We start from the raw sequence: 26,335 nt of genomic DNA on the forward strand, positions 1-26,335 counted from the left end.
GACCAGCCTTGCGTTCTCAGTGCGCCCGTCCGTCCGTCCCGCAGAGCCCTTGCGCTGGTGAACATGGCGACGCGCTGCCCCTGGCCGCGGCCCCTCAGCCTGTCCGGCTGCTGCCTCCTGCTCCTCGTGCTCGGCAGCCCCCGTGAGTGCCCGGCTTGGCGGCCTCCGCGCGGCGGTGCCTCTCTGCGAAGGGCCGCGGCGGCGCGCCCGGGAGGCGCCGGGCCTGGGAGAGGCGGGGGTTGGCTCCTCAGCCCGGGGGGGGGGGGCGAGTGGGGCCATGCCCTGGGGGCGGGGAGTGCCCAGGGGGCTGCGGTATTCGCCGTGGGGGGGTGCCGTGGGGGGAAGGGGGCGCGGTGGGGATGTGGCTCAGGGTTTTGGGGGGGTGAATTTTGTGGGGGGGGCCTGGAGAGGGGGATTTGGTGGTTCGGGGCTCTCTGGGGAAGGGGCATACTCTGTGCGGGGTGTCAGGTGGATTTGGGGGGGTAGAGGGAGTGTGTTATTTGGGGGCAAGGGTGCGCACTGGGCAATGGCTGCGTGGGGAGGAGCGGTGTGTGTTCCTCCTCCCCCCCCCCCCCCCCCCCGCGGCCAGGAGTTGCATTGCTGAGGTTGCACACAAGTGCACGAGGCCCAGGTGTTTACTTAATCCGGTGCGGGCAGCCCCAGGAGTAAAGGCCCTGGTGCAAGGGACAGTGGGTGGAGAGGGCTGTGTCTATACGATGCCCCTTTTAGCAACAGCTGCGCCGCTAAAAGGTGCGCAGGGTAGCCCTTCTTTGTCGGCAGGAGAGAGAGCTCTCCTGGCAACAAAAAATCCCCCCACCTCCCCAACGAAATGCAGTACCTCTGAGGGCAAGAGCGCTCCTGCCGACAAAGCGCACTTCACACCGGCGCTTTTTGTCAGTAAAACTTTTGTTGTTGTTTGGGGGGTGGGGGGCTGTTTTTCACACCCCTGAACCGCTAATATTTTACTGAGGGAAGTCCAGTGTAGACACAGCTCCATCGTGTCTGTGAAATGCTTCTTTAATACTCCCTAGTCTACCTAACCGCTTCTCTTTCTTTGTTTAATGTGGCATTTCAGTTTTGACTCCATAATATAAGGTCTGGTTTTTCCCATATCACAAACTTAGGCTAATTTTTTTGGTTTTTTTGCTACTGCTTTAGATTGAGGTGTGTACCTTGATGCAGGGAGCACAGTCATGGGCCTATCAGTTCCAGCTCTGTATCTTCCAGATGTGCTATCCTATGAAAAATGAAAATGACCATGAATTTGATCTCTTCTGGCTGGTTGCATTCAGAACTTGTTGTCAATGCTGTTTCTAGACACAGTGTATTGATATTTTTGCTGAATTGTGCTATCAGGTTAATCTTCATGACTATAATGAAGATATTGTGGTTGCTGGGTTTGTCCTTCCCACAGGGATAGGAGAATAGCATGGAAAGAGATGGGAGAAGTACCTGTCGCTTTGTCTTGTATTATATACCAAAATGTATTTGGATTGGCTTTCTGGACTAATTGCATTAATTTTGTTAACTACTTAAAGTAGTAGGTGTTCCAGAAGAGCACTCTAAAACTGTAACCATCCTTGGACAAGAGCCTCCTCCTGTAAAACATGTTCTTACTTGTAGCCAAACCTGTGTCTACAGTTTTGCAGGTCCAAATAAGTTGCCAAGCAGAAATCAAAACTGTACAGGCTTTGCTGGAGTAGTACTCAGTTTGTTAAAGTTAAGTGGCATCTTTCCCAACACCTTACTAGATGTGGATTGCTCAGTGGTTGAGCATTGGCTTGCTAAACCCAGGGTTGTGAGCTCAATCCTTGAGGGGACTACTTGGGGATTTGGGGATTGGTCCTGCTTTGAGCAGGGGGTTGGACTAGATGACCTCCTAAGGTCCTTTCCAACCCTGATATTCTATGATTTTATGATGAATGTGATTTTTCTTTTTTCTTGTAGTGCTTTTGGTGCACTATCCTTTCACATTGGGTGACTTAATCCAAAGTTTCAGAGTGGGAGCAGTGTTAGTCCGTATCAGTAAAAAGAATGAGGATTACTTGTGGCACCTTGGAGACTAACACCTTTATTTAGGCATAAGCTTCCATGGGCTAAAGCCCACTTCATCACATGCATGCAGTGTAAAATACAATAGGAAGATATAAATAAATTTGTTGTACTTGTGGCACCTTAGAGACTAACAAATTTATTTATATCTTCCTATTGTGTTTTACACTGCATGCATGTGATGAAGTGGGCTTTAGCCCATGGAAGGTTATGCCTAAATAAAGGTTAGTCTCCAAGGTGCCACAAGTACTCGTTCTTTTTAAACCAAAGTGAGAGTGATTCCTGGTCTCCACCAGAAGCTCAGCATGTGAAGCCTCTTTCTCAAAGTAGCTTTGCTCTTTTGGATCAGGGGCCTAATCTATACTACCAACTTTTGCTGGAACAGCTGTCAGTCACAGATCACACCTCATCACACCCCTTACTGACATAGCTATTCCAGCAAAAGCTTTGTAGTGTAAAGTTCCTCCACTTGCTACTGCTAGGGTTACCATATTTCAGGTTCCCAAAAAGAGGACACGGGGGGCGGAAGCTGGGGGATACTAACTTGAGGTGGGGGACAGTGTTACTCCCTGTCATGGTGGCAGAGCAGCTGAAGCTCTTTGGGGACTGCTCCCCCAGGACTGGATGGGTGGAATCCAGCAGTTGTGGCTTGCAGGGGAATGAACCAATCAGCATTCTTTCTGGGATGCAGCTTGTTCTGCTCTGTAATCCCACCCTCCTCCTCCTCTCCTTTTCTGCCCCCCCCCCCCCCCATGTTGTTTGAAAACCCCAGACAGAGAAAGCAGGCTTAAAAAAGAGGCTATGTCCGGAAGCCCCGGACATATGGTAACCCTAGTTTCTGCTGCATCCACCGCCACATCAGAACACACAACTTCTGGCAAAGCAAGTACTTTCAGATTTATTTCTGTAGGTTGTGGTGGGTGGTAAAGAGAACATTGGCTTGAGTATTAGGTACCCAACTTATGCTTTTGAGTAGGGACCACCCTACATTAGGTATTCTTCAGAATCACTAAATAACCTCTAAAAAGACTGATCTTTCCAATAAGTAGAGGATGTTGCTCTAAATTCTGCTTCCATTCTGCTCTTCCTTATTGGAATAGTCCAGCTGCAAGGCAAAAGGATAATTTTGCACTTCAGTTGCACCTTTATCGAAACATCTTAGCCTTTTATGAAGGTTCATAAGTGGCTTTCTTTATCTGTAAAATGGGAATGAGGCATAGAGGCAAAGAAACTTACCGGAGCAAGTCAGCAGCACGAAATAGAACTGAGTCCTTGCTGTGAGTCTCTGGCCCAATCCATGCTGTTTTTCAAGACAATATGAAGATAGTAATTACAGTGCTAGCATGTGTTGTGCTCTGTGGCTCAGAAAAATGTTCATGATAAATATTTTCTTTTTAACAAATCATGCTGTGGACTTGAATAACAAAGCCATGATGTACCCTATGATGGTGACAACATGAAGATTATGGAGTTGTGTATAACTGCCATTCTTATCTTTGTACCTCTTGGCCTAATTTCCATGTGACCAGTTTTTTACTAACATCTTGCGATAAGATTGTGTTGTCAAAACTTCTTGCTTTCTTATATAGAGCAGGAAATAGTGGTGACACTTTCATCTAGCAACACTAAGCATCCCTCTTGCTGAATGTGTGATGGTAGAAAACCACATCAAAGTGGAACTTTCTGTGACCGGGTACAAATGAGTTTCAGCAAACTGTATTGGTAGAGACTGGAAACTTGAACAAGTTCTGGTAATGGTTAAATGCAGAGGCACTTGGAGACTCTGTAATGGCTGCAGTCAGCTAAACTCAAAGCTATCTGGTAGCATATGGGGGGGCGCAGGCAGGAGCATAGTGAAGGGAGGCAATGTTATGGGTAGGCAAAAAAGAAACTTGTCTAGTAGTGGGAGCAGGCTTTTCCCTAAAGAAAAGGGGGAGTAAGTATATCTGCAGGCTGACTAGTACATATGAGGTCTAGCAAGGAAGCTTGGACACTTTCTTAAAAGATAAGACAAGAAAAGGAGTACTTGTGGCACCTTAGAGACTAACAAACTTATTTGAGCATAAGCTTTCGTGAGCTACAGCTCACTTTATCGGATGCATTATGAAGTGAGCTGTAGCTCACGAAAACTTATGCTCAAACAAGTTTGTTAGTCTCTAAGGTGCCACAAGTACTCCTTTTCTTTTTGCAAATACAGACTAACAGGACTGCTACTCTGAAACCTTAAAAGACAAGATTTTGCAAGTCGTTACAGCTCATTCACTGCTTAAGTGCTTTCCTCTAATGAAGATTGTTTTGGAAACCTTGTCCATTACAAAGTTTTTAAAGGTAGTTGTGGGGGAGAGAGGAAAGGTGGATGTATGCCAAAACAATAAATCCCTAAGTACTAACACTTTTTTCTTGGGGGAGGAGAAGGGAGGGAAGAAGGAAGAAAGGAAGAGTGTTTTAACTGGCTTTTCTGAACACTGAAGTGGGACTAACAAATAACAATGCATAGGCAGGCTGGCTTATTCATTGCAGTGCTTTTGGATAAACCAAACTGGAATTTTAATCACTCACTGTACTATAACCTTGGATCCAAATGCAGATCAGTGTTATCGCCCTAATGTGGTGTAATCTCTCTACCACTACAAATTCTTTCTACATAACCAGTAGAATTTACCATGTTCCGAAGTTCCTTTGATAAAGCTTCTCAAACCTGGTCTTTGGTACTACTCATACCATAGAACGTATATAAATCCGTTCTGGCTTGTCAGTAATGATAGGATATGATTAAGACAGGTTTTTCCTGGCATTTTGTTGACTACAGTCCTCTGCCACTGTTTTCAAAAGATTTTTATATTCAATCTGTAGTCCAATATCATTAAAGCCGACTTACCTGTCAGCAACTAGGGAGCTTGCAAGCTGAACCAGTTCCCAGTGTTAGTGGGTTTTTACACTGCATCTCAAAATGCCTTTGAGAATAACTGAAAGAAAAAAAAATCCTCAGTGTTTTGTACAAAGGAAACTTAAGGTGACCTATGCTATTAAAACAAGCCTTGTTTTACTCTTTTTACTTGGAATGCGTCACTTTTTATATTGGGCAAGACCTACATTTCTAACCTCTCTTCTGAAGAATGTAGCCAGCTAGTAGAAGCATAATATTGCAGATATCAAGAAAGTGAAAATAAGGGAAGTGCCACCTCAGTCAGATTTGTTAGACTTTTAAATACCTGTAGCACTGACCATTTATGAAGCGTCAGAAGGGGAAATTTGCTATCCAAGCTCTTCAGTTGAAGTCCAGAAACTCAAAATACAATTTTTAAAAAGAGCACAAACTCTCTTCCTTTGCAGGTCATCTTAGGTCATAATTGTTGATAAAATAGACCATGATGACTCCTTACAGCCATTACCTCACTAACTAGTTCAGGGAATTCTCTCTTGAAGTACTAAACATATCTTCAGGGTTAAAACCTTAATTAAATGAATTATTGATGTAACCTCTTAAGCTTTGACAAGCTGCTTAGCTCATGCACAAAGTTCAGTGTGCTCAAATTTTCTTAACTTGTTCTTGCTTTCTAGCTGCTTTAAGCAAACTACAAATTCTGCTGAGCTAAATTTGTCTCTATCAGACAACTGATGTGCAAAAGATTCCTTATTTATCAGGACTGGATAAAATTCCAGAACTCTTCTACAACTTTAACTTCAAAATCCAGCAGTTATATCCTGTTTCTAATTCTAGTATTAGAAAATAACGTAATTTTCTTCATGTCTCTAGCAAAAAGCCTGAAAGAACTTGCTTTGTTTAAAACATTTTGTGATGAATGAATTTGTGAAATATACAATAAAATGAAATATCAACCTCTTACAAGCAAACAATTACTGTATGTATTGTAGGTTTTTTCCAGTCACATGCAGTGGAAGTAGATGTGAAAGATCACTCCAATACTACATGCATATATGCAAAATGGATGATGAGCTTCTTGATAAAATATGAAACAAACAGTAGTGAATATGTAAGTACTGAATTTAGTGTTAACTTCTGCTATTGGATGTACTATCCATTTCACTTATCTGCTCAGTCTTGAGAAGCTTCAAAACAATTACCCTTGTAGCTAGTCCTGGTAAGTTTGAACAATAAGTCAAGCTTACCTCTTTTAAATATCTGATCTCAACTTTTTTAAAGGGGCAGTCAGAGTTTGTTTAACTTATGTAATATGTTAGTGTTGGCATATTACATTTTAAGTAACACGTTACTCCTCTTGGACAAGAGGTTAGTTTGACTTTCTTGCTCTTTCTTAGATGGTCCTCTGAGTTAACACTGGGTAATAAAACTTAAGATATTGTCGTTTGAAATAACTCATATCTAGTAATTTTAAACTCTCTGCTGAATCATGTTTAACTCTAAAACAAGGGCTTCAACCTACTTGTTTGGGGGTGATTAGGAAACTTTTGAATCTCACTGTATTCTAATCTTCCACTCTTTAAAAGCTTCTAGTTCTTATTGTTGCAAACATCGCTTTCCAAGCGTAAATTGAGTCTTCCTTGGTCTGTAGATTAAGTGACAGATACATTGGATCACACTTTTCCAGCAGAACAAAATTGATGTAATTTAAGTCTTCACTGCTACTATTCAGAGCATGTGGACAAGAGTGAAAATAAGATACAAGTTTCATTCTTCAGGAGCTTGGGAAAAGACCTGGAGCAGGCTGATCCAGAAGATAGGCAGGAGGAATGGTAGAGTAGCAAGACATTACAGCCATCACACTAGCCAGGAGACTCTGGTGAGGGAACAAAGAATGAATGAACATTTTGCATTCCAGCTAAGTGGGTAGTGCTCATAATTCATTACAACATCTGGGTATACATGAAGCCAGAAGCTATCTTTCTGGTCAGGAACAGCATGCCTTTTCCAACAGATTTAGAAGGAGGATTGGCTTTTCACATGGAAGTGGCTCCTGGACACTTAGGAGGAGACAGGACTGGCTTCATCTTAGTTTAGTTACAGTGACTGTATCTGGAACACTTCTAAAACCCCATGTGAGGGGAATAGGTGACAGTGAGAGTGTCAACTTGAAAAAAAAAAAGAATTTGGGGAAGACAAACCATATTGTAAAGGAAATGGAAGAAGAGAAAAGCAATAGCCACTGAATGTTTCAGGGAAGGAGGCCATGATCAATTAGAGTGGAGTAAAATCCAAAAGGGTAAAGTATAAAACATAGCCACTTTCTGTCTCATAAGTTTTAAAGGTTTTTCTCCAGCTAGTAGACTAAGTATCAGGCTAACCATTTATTCCCAAGCCCTTACTAAAACTGAATGACACTACTCAGTCATGCTTAGTACCCTACCAAATTCATGGTCCATTTTGGTCAATTCCACAGTCCTAGGATTTTAAAAATTTTAGGATTTTATGATTTCAGCTATTTAAATCTGAAATCTCAGTGTTGTAATTGTTGGGGCACTGACCCAAGAGTGTGTGGTGTTTGTGTTGGTGGGCAGGGAAATGTCACAAGGCTATTGCACGTGGGGTCCAGTATTGCTGTCCTTACTTCTGTGCTGCTGCTTGCACTGCCTTCAGAGCTGGGCAGCCGGAGAGTGGCGGCGGCGGCTGGTTGGGAGTTGAGCTCTGAAGGCAGAGCAGCGCCAGAAGCAGCGCAGACATAAGGATGGCAGGGTGTTGCTACCCTTCCTTCTGTGCTGCTGCCTGCGGAGCTGGGCCCTCGGTCAGCAGCCGCCGCTGCTCTCCAGCCACCCCGCTCTGAAGGCAGTGCAGAAGTGGAAATACCACCACCCCCCTAAACTCTTGTGATGCCCCCTGTAACTCCCTTGTGGATCAGGACCCCCAATTTGAGAAACATTTGTCCTCTCTTTAGTATCTGTATACTAAATTGGTAGAGTTTAGGGTAAAAGCACACGACCAGATTTCATGGTTCATGGCATGTTTTTCATGGCACTGAATTTGGTAGGGCCCTAGTCATGCTGCATGACTCTACTCAAGCCTGTAGCAGGTTCTCACTCAAAACCATAACTGTTAAGTGTGGTTCTGGCCATGCTACCCATACTGAATTACTTCAGCAAAACATCAGTTTTCCTCGGTGTGAGTGACCTTTCAAGTTACTGCTGTAATGTACTATCTAAATGCTAGCGGGGCATTGCAGGCAAGTTAAGACCTTTGGCTAGATCTTTCAACTCTGTTGTGTTTGATTCAGTCATGAGACAACACTTTTCTAATTCAGATGGTGGTAAACTCTAGAACAATGTGTAGAATGGAGTAACTTTCTTAACCCTTCTATGAGTTCAGTTCTCTGTTCCTATTTCTTTATTTACATTAGGAATTGTTTTACGGAAGCTTCCACTTGAAGATTATGAAACTTCCCAGAAAATACTCCAGCATGAGGAGAATGTCTGTCTGAATTAAACTACCTTTCTCTTCTAGAAAAATGCAACCTTAGACCTTACATCTCCCAACGTAACACATGACCGAAGCACCTGTGGCAATAAAACACATGCCCCACTACTAGCGGTAGAATTTGGAGCAGGTCACTCTTGGAGTATAAACTTTACTAAGACTAATGAAACTTATCAGGGAAACAGCATCTCATTTACCTACAACACCAGTGATCCAGTCTTTAAAGATGCTAAAACAAAAGGTAATATGTGGGATTTTATCTTGTGTGGCTGAAAAATGACTAAGATAAACTAGAATGATTATTGCAATATACCATCCCTCTAATTGTTTTTATAGTTCCTTTTTCTTACAAGTGTTGCAGACCAATAAGAGCATCCTATCTGTTTTTATGACTGTATTGTAGATTCTAGTAATCTACTAGACTCTCCCTCAACATGGATGGGGATGATTTAAGTGCTTGCTGATTTTTCACGTGCATTGCTCAGTCTCTAAGAACACTAGTACTATGATAAAATTGTTATATTTAGTCAAGGGTTGTGCATTGTGAGTGTGCATCTTGGACAGCTAGTAGCAAAGAACTAACTTTTGACCCATTTCCTGTACCTTAAGAATTTTAAAAGGAAGCATCCTGCTGGGAGGAGCAGTTTCTTTTCCGAGACTTGTTTAGTTAACTTTGTAAGCTAAAGGACCACTCTACAATACTTAAAATGAATATGTGAGGGGGGAAAAATGTGTACCAGAGGTGTTAAAGGTGGCTAAACTTACAGGAATCCCGTACCTTGTATTAATTATAAACTATTTTTCTTGTCTAAAATGCGTGAAGGTTAATCTGTATTCTTGCTTATAGGACTAATTACTGTTGTTGTAAAGGACACTCTGCCTCCAGTCCAACTGAATACTGTCTACAAATGCCATCACCTTGACTCTATTGAAGTGGCAAATGTGTCTCAGTTCTTCTGGGATGTCACTCTGCAGGCTTTCGTTCAGAATGGCACTGTTAGTAAAAATGGTAAGTCACTTAAAATTGTGTATGATGGTTCTGTATCCAAACTCTCATTTTAGGATTGCAGTGCAGAGTGACTTTAATGTTGTAAAGTAGTGAATGACAAACTCTTATAGTGAATTGATGCTTATCTTGCCTAAACTCTTGAGAACCAACATGAGTATAAGCTCCATTTGTCCTCGTTCATATCATGAATCAACTGCTGTTCTGAAACTAGATCAGTGAAGCATACTCACTTGGCATCTGTATAATAATTTTTAGGAACTGTGTTTTGACTAATTAGTATTTGCTGGCTGACTTGAGATTTTTAAATACTCTGATCCCTTAACTGATTGTACCACTACAACTGGATCATGAATCTCAAGGTACCTCTGTAAACAGAAGTCATACTGCCTCTTAGTTCAGGACTCAAACATTTTGAGCCTCAGATGTCCAGTACAACAGTGACTAGCAGGTAATCTTACTAAAGACCACACAAAACAAGTATATTGCACTTCAGAGGCTTGTTAGGCTTCTTTTCTTTAGAGCCAGTAGCCTTGCCAGAACTTCCTCTGCCAACTGTCTTCATCTGCTAGATCAGCAGGGTGACCTCTTTACCTGCTATGCTGCTCCTAACTTTGCCAGTGCCGAATGAAACTAGCTTCTCTTCCATTACTGTTAATGGAAGGACAGTTCTGTTTAAAACTGTTACTGCATGCTTTAATGCTAAAACATCAAAGATTTGACTACAAAAAACTCTGTAGGAGACTTAAAAGGCCAAAATACGCCCTCCACGTAAAACATGACAGCAGAGCCATCTGTAACAAACCACCTCTGACAACTGCTTAATGTTATGAAAAATGTATCTTCATGCTGATATAGTAGCTAGGAAGTCACACGCTGCTTTTTTCAGATTCTACATGTGAAGCTGATAGATCTACTGTTGCACCTACCACTGTTGCCAACTTAACTACTACACCTATCACTACTGCTTCATCACCTCTGCCAACTACAACTTCTAAACCAGTGGAGAAACCACTCACTGGAAACTATTCTCTTAAAGATGGCGATAAAACCTGTCTTCTGGCTACATTGGGGTTGCAACTGAATGTCTCCCAAGAGAAGGTGCTTTTTTTAATATCTTAAAAGCAAAGAGGAGGAGTGCTGCAATATTTTCTTGTTTCCATAAGTATGGATATGTGACTAGAGCCTCACAACTTAACCAATATTTGGCATTACCTTTAGTGTTATGAATGTCCCCTCTAATATACATATATCAAATCAATTGAGGGATACTATATTCAGAACGCTACCTTTTTAAAATGGGAACTTGCTGAGGAATATCTTGATATTGTAACCTGACCAGGGCATTTCAATAGCTTTTAAGGCTGGAACCTACAGATGCTCTGCTTGGTTGCAGAGGGAGCCCAAATTAAGGCATCTGATTGCTCAAGCTGTGCTATTATCTGATGCACAAAATAAAGGAAGGATCTGTCTTCAGCTTCATAAAAGAGCTGAATGGGGGAGAGTGTCAGAGGGCAAGATTTCTCTCCCCTGCCCCCCCCATCTTGTCAGGACTGCTAACCTTAAGTGTCACTTAAATAGCTGGGCTGAACATGATTCAGTCTACCCTGGCATGAAGACTCGCCTTGTTTATGATACACTCTTGTAGAGACTAGGATTAAATACTGAGGGGGAAATAGGAAGTTCCTTCCTTCTGACAGCAGCAGAATGCCTTTTTTGAACAGCTAGAAGCCTCTTGACTGACAAGTGTTTTGGTTTTTAATTTCAGCCTGTTTTGGTTAACATCAACCCAAAGACAACTTATGTCACTGGTAGCTGTGGCAACACATCTGCTACTCTGCGATTGAATGACAGCAACAGCAGGTTTATTGATTTCACCTTTGCTGTTGTAAGTAACGTATTACAGTTGAGCACTAACCTTCCAATTAAATCTTCATTTCTTATGTCAAAACACTTTGTACATAATGCCTGTATCTTAAAAGCTTGATTGTTTCCAACAGAATTGTATAGGTGGCTGGTATCTTACTCTACAGGTGAAGCAACTAAGTCTCTTAATTGACTTCCCAAGGTTACCTTGTGGCAAAATGAGGATTGTTCTCTAGGAGTCTGTTTTCCAGTAACATGCTCAGTACAGTAAATAGGCTCTCTATTAAACTGACTGCACTAGTGTGTCATCTTTGTCAGTAAATGCTTTAACACTTGTAGTTTTAAAAGTGCATACTGCAGAGGTAATCTTCTAAATATATATGTACTTGTGTGGGATAAACCCTTCAATTTTAACACCAATGGGATTTTTTTCTCTTAAACAGAAAAACACAAGTGCAAACACACAAAGATTCTATCTGAAAGAAGTGAACATCACCCTGATCAGTTCTATAAATGGCTCTGGTAAGATACTATTTGGCTTAAAGAAAGCACTTCAGTGACTGCATGCTAACTATATTTAGTAAATACTAGTCAACTAATTTTTAAACCAATATTAATTCATACTCCATAGTCAAATCTACAGTGACTAGCTATAGTAACAAATTGCTTTAGAGAGTGCCGTAACTTGCTACTTTCCTTATCCTATTTTGGCCTTGTTATGACTGTAGCACATATCCGTGCCTACCTCTGAAGTGCAGTAAAGTTCTTAAAAATCAGTTATTGGGGAAAGGAGATGACCATCTTTAGTATGAGAATCCTAAGTGAGCAGTTCTTTGCAAAGAGGTGCAACCTATAAGACTTAAGCATATTCTTCCAGATCAGCAGTTCTCAAGCTATGAAGTAGGAGGTACAGGAATTTGTCAAGAGAGCACAAACTGTGGGCCCTGCAGGGGGCCCCCCAAAACTCTGGCTGTCAGCCCGTGGCAGCTGGGGCTCATGCAGAAGGGCTGTGCACACCCAGGAGGCAGGATAGGGGATAAAGTAGACTGCAGGGGAGGGATGGACAGACAGATGGAGCCCCCTCACAGTGGTCCAGCAGTAGCAGCACAGAAGTAAGGGTGGCAATGGGGGACGAAGTCTGCTGTAAAAAGTGGATATTCAGAAATATCACTTTTCACTTTGCCACCCTTACTTCTGTGCTGGTGCAGAGCTGGATGCCCAGTATATGTATGTGGAGGTGGGGGGTCAGCCATAAAGGACTACAGACACACAGAAGGGGTGTGTGATGAAATAAGTTTGAGAGCCACTGTTCTAGACATTTGTCTTACACATCTAAGGTAACTATTCTCCTATATGGAAGGAAAACTTATCTTTCCAAGTTCTTCCAGATAACTGAGAATTCTCACTCTGTAGTATTTCAGAAACCAAAGTTTTTTAATTTTTAAAATTCTTAAATGTGTTCTTTAAAAGGGATCATGCTGGCCTACTACTATGTTGGCAATCTCTGTAATTAACAAGATGTCTAAGACAAAGTTTAGACATGTAAGCAGTTTTGTGTTTCAGTAATGAACTGCAAGGTCGTGTGTGAGTAGACTATAGACTTACATTTTCAGAAGATTTAACAGCTTTAATTATTCACCCCTCTTCTGTACTGACACAGACTTCCTGTAGTCAACAAACTTGTAACTCTCCTCTAAACTGCTACATAACCACATTTCAGAGGAAATAATGCCGAGAAATGGACTAGGTAGCCTTCTCTGAATAGGCTTATGATCTTGGTAGTACCTTTTGAACCTGGCACTCTTGATAAATAGACTTTTTAGGCCATAGAAAACTCATCAGCTAATGTCCATATTAGAGTATTTTTTCTTTTTTTAAGAACCTTTAAATGCTGGAAACAACAACCTCAGCATCTGGGACACCTTCCTAGGCAGTTCCTACATGTGCCAAAAAGAGCAGACTGTTTTGGTGACTGAAGAGCTTCAAATACATACTTTTGATCTAAGGATCCAGCCATTCAGAGTACAAGACAACAAGTATTCTAAAGGTAAGAACAAACCCAAATCAACCAGACTTGTAGGGTGCTCTAATAAGACTCATAACATAGGAGTGGATAAAAGCTTTATAGATACTAGCATAACTAATCCATTGGCCAGTACTTTATTTTTGCTTAAGCTAAAATGAGACTCTAAAATTTCTATTTGGGAAATGGCACCAGCCTTCTATCCTGGTTGATATGAACACCTTGCTTTTATCAGTGTTTTGCCTTGGAGAAACCTCCCTTCTTAAACTCACTCTGAACTGGCAACAGCCCCTTAGGCTTATACAAAAGGGGCTAAAGACATTGACTTTATGGCTGTGGGGGGAGGAGGAGATTGCCATAGAGAACCACTGTTGACTTACTGAAATCTGCAAATGCTGGGAGTGAAGGAGACTGCCCAGACTGCTGCAAGAAATAATGGGATGAAGCTTGGAAAAAGAGCATTTCTGCTGAATGTAACCCAAGCTTTTTCTCATCATACTGGAGGGGGGAAAGGATGATTCAGGTGATGGGGGTCCAAAAGAAGGAAAGTTCTTGCTGCAAAGGACAACCTTGCATTGGCCAGGGGTATGGAAAGACCTAATCTGTCTTGTCAGTAATTCTGAAGAGATGCAGTATAAACCGTTCTAGATCTCATTGTGGATGGCCAAATGCACTTCTGCATAATTCTGTAAATAGTACTTGAAAACTAGGTATATGTTACAGTAGTGCTTGCAGCCCACTTCTGGGTTTAGATCCATGTCTAGACTGATAAAATACCTAAGTTAGGATGGAAGGTGGAAGTGTGCCTTTAAAAGAAGAAAATTTAAAAAATCCAGTTTTAAAAGTATATACTGAAAAGACTTCTCATCATAGTAATATATATTGGTATTGGGAAAAGGTTCAGGAAAGGGCAACAAAAATGACTAGGGGTACGGAACAGCTTCCGTATGAGGAGGGATTAATAAGACTAAGGTGTGGGGAGGATATGACTGAGCTCTATAAAATCGTGAGTGTTATGGAGAAAGTAAATACCACAATACAAGAACTAGGGGGTCACCAAATGAAATAATAGGCATCAGGTTTAAAACAAAAGGAAGTATTTCTTCACACCGTGCAGTCAACCTGTGGAACTCTTTGCAAGAGGAAGTTGTGAAGGCCAAGACTATAATAGGGTTTAAAAAAAACTAGGTAAGTTCCTGGAGGTTAGGGCCATCAATGGCTATTGGGTAGGGATGGTGTCCCTCGCCTCAGTTTGCCAGAAGCTGGGAATGGGCAGCGGGATGGATCACATGATTACCTGTTCTGTTCATTTCCCTCTGGGGCAGCTGGCATTGACCACTATTGGAAGACAGGATATTGGGCTAGATGGACCTCTGGTCTGACCTAGGTTGGGTGTTCTTACGTTAACGTTGAATTCCTTAAGTACTACTAAATGAGTTCTGATTATAATTGGCACTCCCTGTTACAGCCACTTCCTCATCCATATGTTAGCTTATGACTGCTTCAGCAGGCTTTTCAAAACTGAAACCACGCTGCTTTTGTACTCCTTTAAAACATCTGTGTACACTTTAGCCTGATTTACACTAATCTGGCTTTTTCTAGCTTTGTATTTAAATCTCCAATAGAATTGTGATACTGCAATTACTCATTCATCTAATACAAGTTTGGGTTAGCTGACATAAAAATTTATCCTCTACAATTCCCTCTCTAATGCCTCTTAAACGTTTATCATTTTAGTAAATAAGCTACTGTCTCCACCAAAAATGCCCCAATCTGCTAATTATAAACTAGCACATAGGGAAACTTCCTATGATCTGTACCGTTTTCTCACTAAACTCTACAGGTATAATAAATACTTGCTTGTAACTTTGAGCCTTCATGTTAAGGAAAATATTTTTGTTTCCCAAGAGAGGTACAATAGCATGCTGTCTCTTTATTTATTCCTTGTCACAACCTTTCTCTCATCTACAGCCCAGGAGTGTTCGCTGGATGATGACACCATTCTAATACCAATTATTGTTGGTGCTGCTCTTGCGGGCTTGATTGTCATTATAGTGATCGCTTACATAATTGGCAGAAGAAAAACCTATGCTGGATATCAAACCTTGTAAATCTGAATGTGATCACTGTTCCAGTTTCACTTTAATGAAGCAAGTGCAAGCTTCCAAATGCAAACAAACCACTTCAAGTAAACATTTGCATTATCTAGTTAGGGCTGGAGACTGTGGGTGCTTTCTCTTTCGGTGTGTTGTCAGATAAAAGAATGGGACTGTAACTCTCCTTCCTGAACTAAGAAAAACATGGGTTTCATAATTGTACTCCAAGTAGCAAATAAGGCTTATTTGACTAATTATTAGGTAAAGATATTATCTGCAAACAATTACTTGGGATTCATGTCTGCATTTTACAAATACTAAGCTAAGCAGGGAACAGTCTGAAAAGGGAACAGTCTAAATTAGGGCACTAATATGATGCATTGGGCAACTTGTAAAATTGCATTAAACTTGTACTTGTCTCACCTGCATTCCTTAGTTACTGTCACAATTGCAGGGTAACCTGGCTGCCTTTAACTGTATATTAAACCTGGAATACTTGCCAGGGACTTCAGAGTGCCTAGTATCTCTTTTCTGGCTCATAGTACTAAATGCCATACTAATGGTTTTTTCAAGCAAGTTTATGCTAAAGTGACAGTAGTAACCCACTTAATTCCAGCAAGAGCTGCAATAGCTCCCTCTTACTTTGGTAGCTTCAGGAGCCATTCCTCTTGTTTGCATATCTAAATGAATGGGTTAACTTAAACTTCAATTGGTGTATGTGGGAGTTAAAACCCAATTTCTAAATGCTTTAGAAAACTGTTGTGTACAAGTGACCAGAAACCTAGTGCCTGTTACAACCTGGCATCCCCTAAGATACCAAAACAGACACAGTTCTACTAAAGTAGTACAGTATTCCTGCTGGCACCAGCCTTAAAAAGGGAATAAGAACCTTAAGTATTTCTAGAATTTAAAGGGCACTTAACTTTGTATCATACCTTGCACAGAAAGTCTGTCTTGCTCACTTCCTTTGAGTGTCTGTTAAAGAAGCTCTCAGTTTAATGATCCAAAATCAATTGTCACAACATCAGCTGTTTTTAAATCTCCATATTAAAATCATTCTTTGCTAATCAAAACTTGCATTGTAACTGTCCCATGATGGCATCTCATCTGCTGATTCATGTACTTTGTGCTTCGTGTGCTGTGCAGAGATGTAATATTGTGCATTTGTGTGTAGGAATTACTAATGCTGTGAAGAATGCAAAAGTAAAGCATAAGTCTCTGAGGCTGACCCACTGCACCTTTCTCCTTGCTGTTTGGAGTAGGTCCTGTACTTAAACAGAACTGTAATGCAATTGGACTGTTCCTTAAACTGAAGCTATGGAGAGACTAACCCTCACTGTATATTTTTAAGTTTCTCTGGTCTCCTAATCAGTGTGGTGTAATTCATGGTGCACTGCATAAAAAAGGTGACCTTTCCTAAAAGGAATGAGTTTTGTGTTATAATAAACGTGGATTGGTCATATTAATGAACATAGGACAACTGAGTTTAACAGGGAAAGCTGGTTCATTATTTTTCTTAAAATTTGGCTTGGAATTGTCATAGTAATGTTTGTTTATGGGTATACAGAGCTGCTTGTGGCATGTTTGGTTATGTTCTCTAAAAACAATCAGTAATACTAATTTGGTTCCCAGTAACATGGTTGGAGTTCATAGTAACTAATGTATATTTAGGACGCTGAATAAAAGAGCAAGAATGGTTGGATAACTCTTACTAATGCTTGTTGCAAGCAAAATTCAGGCCTTAGTCTAATATCAAAACATCTTTTTAAAAAAAAACCCAAAAACTAGAAATGTAAATGGGAGGAACTAGCTTCAAACTTAAATTCTTAATCTGAGAATATCTCCAAAAACATAAATTGCAATTAAAGATATTTTAATACAACAGTTCTCATAGAAAGTCTTTTTTGTAGAACTCCAGTGATTGTTGGTGTTTACATGTGCCAGTTATGTACTTTTTAATTGGCATTTATCGCAGCTATTTTCTTTGTCCATCTAATGTCTTTGATCTCCCAGGTTTCTATATGCAAACTCTATTCCTGAATTTCAGACTAAACTCTCTCCTTCTCTTTAAAGGTGTAGGAATATTACTTAAGGAAAACCACTGGATTTGTCCAAGAAATTGGCTCTGATAAAAATACTAGATCTGGTGTGCTGGTAACTGGCTCATGTAAACATCTAAGTTTCATGCACCTACTTAAACTGTTTAAACCACTAGTTCTTTGTATTGTATTTCTCCATAGGGACTTGCTTGTCAGTTTACTCTACATATTGCTTTAAACAATAAAGATTCTTCTATTTCTTAAAGAACCTTGGTAACTTTTTTAATTAAAACAATGATTTCTTGAACTGTAGTAATAACTTAAGAAAAATAGACTACTTGACTAAAATTATTCTTATTTTAGATCAGATTCTCCATCCTAATTGTTAAAATTGTAGGACCACTTTCCTTAATCTTCTCTCCTCTTGCTTAGTTCTCTCTGCATCTTTCTGTAACATGCTAGGAGGGACTATCTGCTTATAGGCTGTAGTCTTTTTTTAATAAAACCACTAGTCTAGAGATTAAATCACTTCTGTTAGAAGCTTGGCTATCCCACTTTAAACTTGTAGTGAACAGTAAAACATCTCCCAAACCAAATAGACTTAAAATCTAATTTCACAAGTCAAACTTAAACTGACTAAAGTATTAGTCTTGGTTATAACTAATGCAGCAAATAGTTCAGTGTCTCTTACAAATTCTTCTCTTTGGGAGTGGCTTCTCTTTATCAAGCCTAAATTTACCTGGGGATAACTTCATCCAGCAGATGTGGAGAAGCTGTCGGGACTTTTCTCTGAAAATTTTGCTTGCTTGGTAAGGCTCTTCCTGTATGCTAGGATCTATCTAAATCCTGCTCCTAGGAGGGGGGATAAGCTTTCCTGGAAAGCTTCAGGAAAAATGCTATCTGTTGCTGATTCTGCTAGTTCAGACTCCAGCCTCCAGTAAGATCAATGTACCATATATATTCGTTCATAAGCCAAATATTTTTGGTAAAGAGATCCATCAAGGAGTGGGGGTTGGCTTATAAATGGGTCTACACAAAAATTTGATTTTAAACTCTATGAAATCATTGAATTGAATATTTAATACATTGTCGTTTTTACCTGGAGCATCTGCAGGCATGGAACCCCTCAGCTCCCTGTGGCTGCAGTTTGCTGTTCCCATTGGCTGGGAACGTGAGCCACAGCCACAGGGAGCTGAGGGGTTCCATGCCTGCAGATGCTCCAGGTAAACAAAACATCCCAGCCCACCAGCTGCTTACCCTGATGGGCTGGGAGCCAAAGTTTGCCAACCCCTGAAATATAGGGTCGGCTTATGAAAGGGTCAGCTTATAAATGAACAGGCTAATGAATGAGTATATACAGTAATTTACAAAGTGCAATAAAAGTACCTAGCAGTTGCCTCACTGTTGGATACTCCAGGTGGTCTAGAAGTAGTGGCATGCAATGCTCATATTGCATAAATCTGTCCTTCAGAAATCCATAGAGCAGGCATAAAATTCATTCTGAATAGGGGAGACTTTTCTCTTAGTGTTTCTGTAGTTAATCAAAATACAATACTGGATGTAAATGTGCTTTCTCTATTGCTTGTGTTTCAGAATTGATTACCTGTGCAGCTTGTCCTAAGTATCCATAAAAGCTTTTTGACAAAACAAACAGCTATATGTCTAACTCATGGGGAAAATGCTGGGTATGCAGATGTACTCGGCACCATAGAACCAGTCTTGTCTCCTTACAGATTCAGTGCATTAGCTAAATATCACACCACACATGAATAATAATGCTGTAGCATATGTCTCCTGTTTCAAAAGTAAATACTAGAACACCTCTTCATTTGCCTACCCCAATACTGATATACTAGTCTGATTTTTGCAGAGGAACCACACATCTGGTGTACACAATTGTATTGGTGATAGTTTGACTAAGGAGGAGGATGAGTAAAATCACAGATGCTCTTTGACCCCAAGCCAACAGCCAGGAGTCAAATCAGTGAGTAAAATCTCACTGCCTTTCCTTTCAGGCTTCATTAGAATCAAAGCCCCTGCTAAAAACAAGGAGTACTTGTGGCACCTTAAAAACTAACAAATGTATTTGGGCATAAGCTTCTGTGAGCTTCATCAAGTGCATGCAGTGGAAAATACAGTAGGAAGATAGGTAGGGGGTGTGTGTATATTAGACAGAACATGAAAAAATGGGTGTTGCCATACCAACTCTAAGGAGACAAATCAATTAAGGTGGTTAATTGATTAGTCTTGTTAGTTGGTATGGCAATACTCATTTTTGTGAGATGATCTTCCTACTGTATCTTCCACTGCATGCATCTGATGAAGTGGGTCTTAGCCCACAAAAGCTTACGCTCAGATAAATTTGTTAGTCTCTAAGGTGCCATAAGTACTCCTCATTCTCTTTGCTGATACAGACTAACACAGCTATTCCTTCAAAAGCCCATACTGTGATGGAAGTCTAAACTGTTTTTGACTATCTACAATGTTACTGTATTGTAGAGTTACTTAAAAACTCAAACAGAGCTCAGTGAAGCTTTACACAACTTCAAAACTACCTAGAAAGTTAGGCTGAGTGTCTCTTGGACAAACCAAAGTCTAATCTTAAATGGAGCTTAAGCACCTAATTCCCTTAAGATCCTCTGAAAAATATCTTCCAGGTTGAGACCATGGTGGTCAAAACTGCAGATTACTAAACTTGCACCTTGTAATGATAAAACTTAGGTGACTGTAGTTGTAGTCCTTAACTTTTGTTGTTCCAAAGCATTTTACTCTTCATAAAATCTCTAATGAAGAGAAGTAGGTTGTTCACATTTTCGCCTGAACTCCACTCCAATGTAAAGTAACAGTTTTCAACATCCCTGCTTACTTTCTACTTAACTGGGAAAGGTCTGCCCTAATAAGACTTACAGGGGAAATTCTGACCAGCAGTAAAAAGTCCAAGATTGGAGGGGGGTTGGAATAATATATTATCTAATTTCATCATATACAAAATCAATTCCAGAAATTTCATGTTAGTCTTAAAATAGGGGTGGGGCAGCATTGCAGTCATTATTTATAAACAGGGTGTGATTGAAGGAGAGCTCTAATACTGGCTGGAAAGCAATGTACACTGTCATGGAGGGGTTGCAGTGTTTAATATTTCAATTTAACTGGCTTTCTTTTGAAACTTGCCCTCTTTCCATCTAGCTGAAGACTGCAGCCCAGATGTGGACAACTTCATTGTGCCCATAACAGTGGGAGCAGCTTTGGGAGGATTAGTTGCTCTAGTGCTTATGGCTTATTTTGTAAGCCACAAGAAACAGCGTAATGCTGGATATCAGCAATTTTAAATAGGGGAAAGTTCGGTTTTTTTTAAGCGGGTGGGGGGGAAATTGTCTCCTCTTAAATCTGAATGGCTTTCGCAAATGGTTTCTTGAAAATGACATTGGTTTAAGAAACAGTTTAATTTTTAATTAGGACTACAGCTGAACTTGACAACTCACCTTGAGTGATTTAGGCTAGTCCTTGATCAGACTAAAACTTGTTTCCATCTTCTGGACGTGGATGTGATGCTGCCAAAAACACTAATTCAGTAATTCTTTGATCTATATGTACACAGTGCCTGTATGTGAATAAAGTTTTGTTCCTAAGCGCTGTGAATGGCACTTAACCAGTACTAAGTTTGCTGTGAATGTCAAGTATTAATGTATATAATCATACATTGCAATTTATTTTTACTACTAGTGATAGTGCCTTATATACAGTTTGTCAAATATTAAAGCTGTTGTCTGAATGACCCTACTAGAAAGGTTAAAACTGACTTTTGCAACTTAAAGATGCTCTGTATGTGCAGTTCTCTGGATATAACTTTTTGAGTGTGCCAATATAACTTGCATGTTCTGTACTTTCTCTGGATCATCTATTTTGTACAGCTGGTCTACAGAACAAAAATACTTCTAAGGATACTATAGTAGTTTGAACTACTAATTAATGGTGCTCATGGCTGTTTCCAATGTCAAAAGCTGATATTCAAGAGAAAAGGGAAGATGGGTTGGACTGGAACCTAACTCTGTACAGCCTTAATGTGAACTCACATGGTCAGTCTGCATAGCTTCCAAATTCCTCCATGAGAATATTTCCCCTTTCTCTCTCTGCAACAACAGACTTGCCGTGATAAGTAGTAGAATCAGTTAGTGTACAACTGTCTATATTTCAACTTGCAAACTTGGTAGCCACCAAGTGTGGAAAGGCTAGGTTCCCCAACCATTCTTCTTTGATCTGAAAGGGACCTCCCTCTGACAGAATTAAGGAGATGCTAAAAGTAGCTCAAACTACTGTGCTCTCCCTGCCCTGCTAATGTAAACTTAAAAATTCTACTGGTGGCTACTTGGCACCTTTCATCAGTATTGAATTAGCTTATTTTAGTATTAATGACTTTAGTATTCCTATGCACTGTTTAATGTTCAAGTCAATCAAAACTGATTCAAAGTAGCAAGTGGCCAGTTGTCCTTCCTCCCTTGCATTGCAGAATTGCACAGTAGCAGCTTCTGAATGGGAGTGAACACTGCTACAGGGGCTAGACTTTGTATTTGTATTTTGATTGGATTAAAGGGGGGTAAAAAAAATAGTTATAAACCCAGACTTTGTCCTAATGGATAAGTGGCAACTGGTTACTAGGTTAATATATCTGAGCTAAATTTGGCACAGTAACTCTTCTAAAGCAGTAGTTCTCAATCTGTTTAGCATTGTGGGTCACGTATACACCTCTCTGTATTGTGGGCCACACATGCACAGTACTACCTGTATGGCCCTGAGGATGACACATGGGCCACAGTTGTGTGCTGATTGGGGTGCGAGGGGCCTGCAGGCCATGGGTTGAGAACCACTGCTCCAAACAAAAGCTAATTCAATTGGACTCGTATTACTGGGCAGCGTCTTAAAATAGTAAGTAGCTGCTACCTTTTTACAGAGTGCTACATCTGTACAAGACGTCTTCTATTCAAGCATAAAAGCAAGCAAAATCCATTCTTCAGGAATCTCACCAAGCTTTAACAAAGCCCTCCACTTCAAAATCACACCACCTGGATTGGGGTGAACTAGGTTAACATGTTTATAAAAGTTCTTTAACTCGTACTGCCTCTTGGGGGGTGGTCATTAGCTTGGGGCATTGGACATGTAATTACTTAGTGCTGCTCTAGAGATTTATGTTTTCAAAGCAAAGTCAAACCACTTTTTCCTTCCAATAGTCCGGTGGGGTAAGTATTTCTCCCTACTTTACACACAGGGAAAGTGAGGCAGAGTTGTTACATAACTTGCCTGACGCTTATAATTGGCGTCGGAGTCCCATGCTCTGAAAAAGGCCCTACTGACTCTGAATTTAGCATTTGTACCAGAGAGAAATTAAATAACATATACTTCAAAACTGTGTGCAAACCCGCTTTGTGGCATTATAGTGAATGTTTTTTTACAATGCTGTGTTGATTGTAATAAGAACTACGTAATTCTTCTCTGAAAGCAATACCTCCATGACCTCTTTGTACTGAATGGATCAAAAAATAAAGCTATATGCACCAATGGTGTGTGTTTCAGTGTTTTCAGCTGCCCTGATATATTTTTGGTTGTCTTTTACAGCCTTTTCTACAGTGCTGCTTTCCATATTATCTATTTATGCTTTCCTTCTTTCCCATCCATTTCTGAAAATGCACAGTGGTGTCTGAGTGGATGAGAAATCAGTTTTTGGTTTTTTTTGGGGGGGGGGGAGCGCGGCGGTGTGTAATACATTTTGTCATTCTGGTGCTTTAATCCAGGTAAATTCTCCTAAATCCATATGGTGGTGATCAGATAGTGTGTCCTCTCAAAGTTAATACTTGTCCTGGGTTATGGGTGACATCAGTGGAGAGCCACCGATGGGGAGAGAGCAGAACATTGAAAGTGAATGCTAATGTGAAGATCTGAAAAGAGGTCTTTACCCTATGAGAGCCATATATGTGGCCAAATGTGGTAGATTTTTTTCATAAACACTTCAAATGCACCCTCTGGCTAGAGGCAACCCAGTGACTATTAGCTAAATTGTCTAGAAGAGAAACAAAGAGCAATTAAATTATGCTAAGCTGTCTGAGGTGGTGAATAAGTGTTGAGACTGTAACTAACGTCCTGATCCAGAGAGATGTTAAACACGTGCGGCTCCTATTGAAGAAATAAGTTCTGGGTATTCTGTACCTATCAGGATCAGATCTAGAGAGACAGGACAGGTTTTAAAAAAAAAAAAAAAAAAAAAAAAGTGGATGGGGTTTAAAATGAAATTGCAAGTGTCTATTTGCTCCCTGCTTGATTGGTTTCTAATGCATGGTTTCCCTACTAATTTCTTCTCCCTCACTCTTTTTTCTTTTCTACAGCTGAAGAATGCTTTGCAGATTCTGACCTGAACTTTCTTATCCCCATCGTAGTGGGTGTGGCGCTTGGCTTCCTTATCATTCTTGTCTTTATCTCTTATGTCATTGGAAGAAGGAAAAGTCGTACTGGCTATCAATCTGTGTAATCTTTTCATGCTGCCTCTGCTGCTTTTTTCCCTTTATGGAAGTTACTAGTTTATGGTTTTCTTTTGACTAGATATATTAAAAAACAAAGGATAATGTATTTGTGCATATGATTGTGAGAACAAATTTAGACTCACCTGAAGCTACTGTAAGGCTTTGGATTAAAGTAAAACTGCTCCAGGAAACACTTAAGATGAGGACCAATAACTGTCCCCTGCGCAATGTGACTGTTTGGCTGAAAAGGCCTAAGATAGGAATGCATCTTACTTGCAGCATTTTTAATCTCAATTCTTTTGCATAATATCACAGCTGGCGAGCGAGTTTCTATTTTATATGCAGCTACTCAATTTATTTCAGATAATGCTGAAGTTAAAAAAACACTGGTAGAGAATTGAATGCTGTGCAGCGAAGGATTGTGTGTTCTATTGGACAGAAATGCAAAATCCTTCCTAGCATTCAATTAGAAGCAAACTTACCACTGCTGCATTGTTTCTGTTTTTCATGTAGCTGCTTGTTCTCTGGGGTTAGCTTAAAGCTGCTTTTCCTGTTGCATTCAAAGGTGTTTCTTGATCCTACAGTACATCACCCAGAAGTTCCTTCTCTTAGTAACTAGTGTACTTAATATCAGCATGGAAAGGATTATCTTTGTAAGAGGGGAGTGGGTGAGACCTAGTGTAACAACTTACCCAAGAAGAGAAGAACCTGACCTTCGTGAACAGACAAAGCTTTTAAGGAAGACTGCTACTAGTTGTAGGTATCCTATGCGGCTTTTATTCAAAGAGGACCGTGATAAGCATCTTCTGTTTGCTAACCAAAAGGTTCTTCTGCTTCCTGACTTTAATTGAGCCTATGTTTGGGAAAACTTTGAGTTCACTGGGTCTAAGTTTTCATTCTGTCTGTGTAATCTAGACCTCTCAGCTTGTATTTCAATTGAAGGAATTGGCCTAACTTTAAACCTGTCATTAACTCCACAGAGGTGTGCTCTTATTCTATTTTCCAAAGTAGTCAGTATGCAAAATGCTGATTGTAAAGGATAAGGTTATAGAAAACCACAGTAAAAGAAAGTGACCCCACCAAAGAATGGGATGGTATGATGGATCCAGTCAAACTCCCTCCCCTGTCATTAATATTGTCATACACTTTGAAGGCCTATGTTCCACATCTGGGCCTTAGCAGAATGGAAGCTAGTTATTTTGGATTAAATTCTGCCACTCTTGAATGGGTACATTGGGACAGGAGCATCTTCTGCTATGGATCCCTTTGATGCAGACCTGCAGAAGCTAATCCTACTATTATTGTGCTCTCTTTTATGCTAGGCCATGTGACTAGCTGAGGTGCTGGCATCATCTTTGCATGGCTGTTAGTAGCTGGCAGTAGGCAATGTGGGAATGTGTTCAGTACTGTTCTGCAGCATGCGTTTAGGATGTTCCTGAGCCACTGCGGGGGCGGACTGCTGTAGAGCACCTCCACCTCATTTACAGATGAGTGAGAGCATGATTTGGGCCTTCATTTTACAGATTGTTTGGGTCTTGGCGGTGGATGAGGATAACTGGGCTAATTAAGTCAAATCAGATGAGAAGTAGTCTTTAGTTTTTCAATTACTGGCTCACAGAATGTGTGTTCAGCCATGTGTGGGTGAGCCTAGTGTCATAAAGAGAAAACCCATGAAGTAAGCTGCGATGTTCAATCAATACGATATAGGAGGATATGGCACGGGAGGTGCCGAATGTAAATTAGAGCATGTAACAATTCACGCTCAGTGTGGCTTTCTTTAGAAGCATAGCTGCCTTTAAAAAACAAAACGTTTAGTAAAAGCACACATGGGCATGGTCTACAAGAGGTGTTCAAATAGACTTACATTTGAGTGACATTGGGCATGGAAGATTGTACAATACTGACTTTCATTTTAAAGAAACGCTGTTTAGACTTCTATCACAAAAATTGCTTTGGTCCTGTTCTGACTGCAGGATCAAACCTAAGCTGTAAGTGCATCTTCTAACGGGACAAAAATAGGGCCCTCTACAGATGTGATTCTTTCACGATGGGGACTTAATTTAAGCCCAGTGGGTTGGGTTTTTGTCTCCCATTTTTAACTCTTGCTTTCCATGAGTGGGGGAGTGCTAAATGGGCTGCTCTGGGCCTAACACACGTGGCCCTCAAAGCATGTCACCTCCACCATGCTATGAGGTGGGTTCTGTTCCTGCTGTGCTATTCTTCACACATTGCATCCTTTTAATCCAGCTGGGTGACTTTAATAATAAAGTGCAGCAAAAAAATAAAAATTAAGTGCTATTTTGGACTTCATGAGAAGTCAAAATTAAGCAAGCACTTTATAAAGTTGTTGTAGAAT

General features: G+C 40.5%; 1 protein-coding gene across 3 annotated transcripts; it reads left to right on the top strand.

The window, feature by feature from the left end:
- Positions 1-24,192, top strand: LAMP2 (lysosomal associated membrane protein 2). 3 transcript variants are annotated; one of them, XM_073361306.1, is made up of 9 exons: positions 1-142; positions 5,929-6,047; positions 8,468-8,681; positions 9,288-9,449; positions 10,336-10,547; positions 11,215-11,334; positions 11,756-11,834; positions 13,192-13,359; positions 23,845-24,192. In XM_073361306.1, the coding sequence occupies exons 1-9, from the start codon at positions 64-66 to the stop codon at positions 23,985-23,987; spliced, it is 1,296 nt and encodes a 431-aa protein (XP_073217407.1). In that variant the 5' UTR covers positions 1-63; the 3' UTR covers positions 23,988-24,192. The 3 variants fall into 3 exon arrangements, with proteins under 3 accessions (XP_073217407.1, XP_073217408.1, XP_073217409.1); XM_073361307.1 differs by lacking the exon at positions 23,845-24,192 and adding an exon at positions 20,657-23,023; XM_073361308.1 differs by lacking the exon at positions 23,845-24,192 and adding an exon at positions 15,307-20,802 and having other exon boundaries at positions 2-142.
- The last annotated feature ends 2,143 nt before the right edge of the window (positions 24,193-26,335 follow it).

Source organism: Lepidochelys kempii, chromosome 9, assembly GCF_965140265.1.
Source record: "Lepidochelys kempii isolate rLepKem1 chromosome 9, rLepKem1.hap2, whole genome shotgun sequence".
In the NCBI taxonomy this organism is placed as follows: Eukaryota; Metazoa; Chordata; order Testudines; family Cheloniidae; genus Lepidochelys; species Lepidochelys kempii.

Bases quoted from the DNA above. Each gene is read 5' to 3' on its own strand.
- LAMP2 (XM_073361306.1), top strand. From the start codon at position 64: ATGGCGACGCGCTGCCCCTGGCCGCGGCCCCTCAGCCTGTCCGGCTGC. The intron at 9,450-10,335 runs GTAAGTCACTTA...TGCTTTTTTCAG, and splicing joins TGGCACTGTTAGTAAAAATG to ATTCTACATGTGAAGCTGAT. The intron at 11,335-11,755 runs GTAAGTAACGTA...TCTCTTAAACAG, and splicing joins TTGATTTCACCTTTGCTGTT to AAAAACACAAGTGCAAACAC.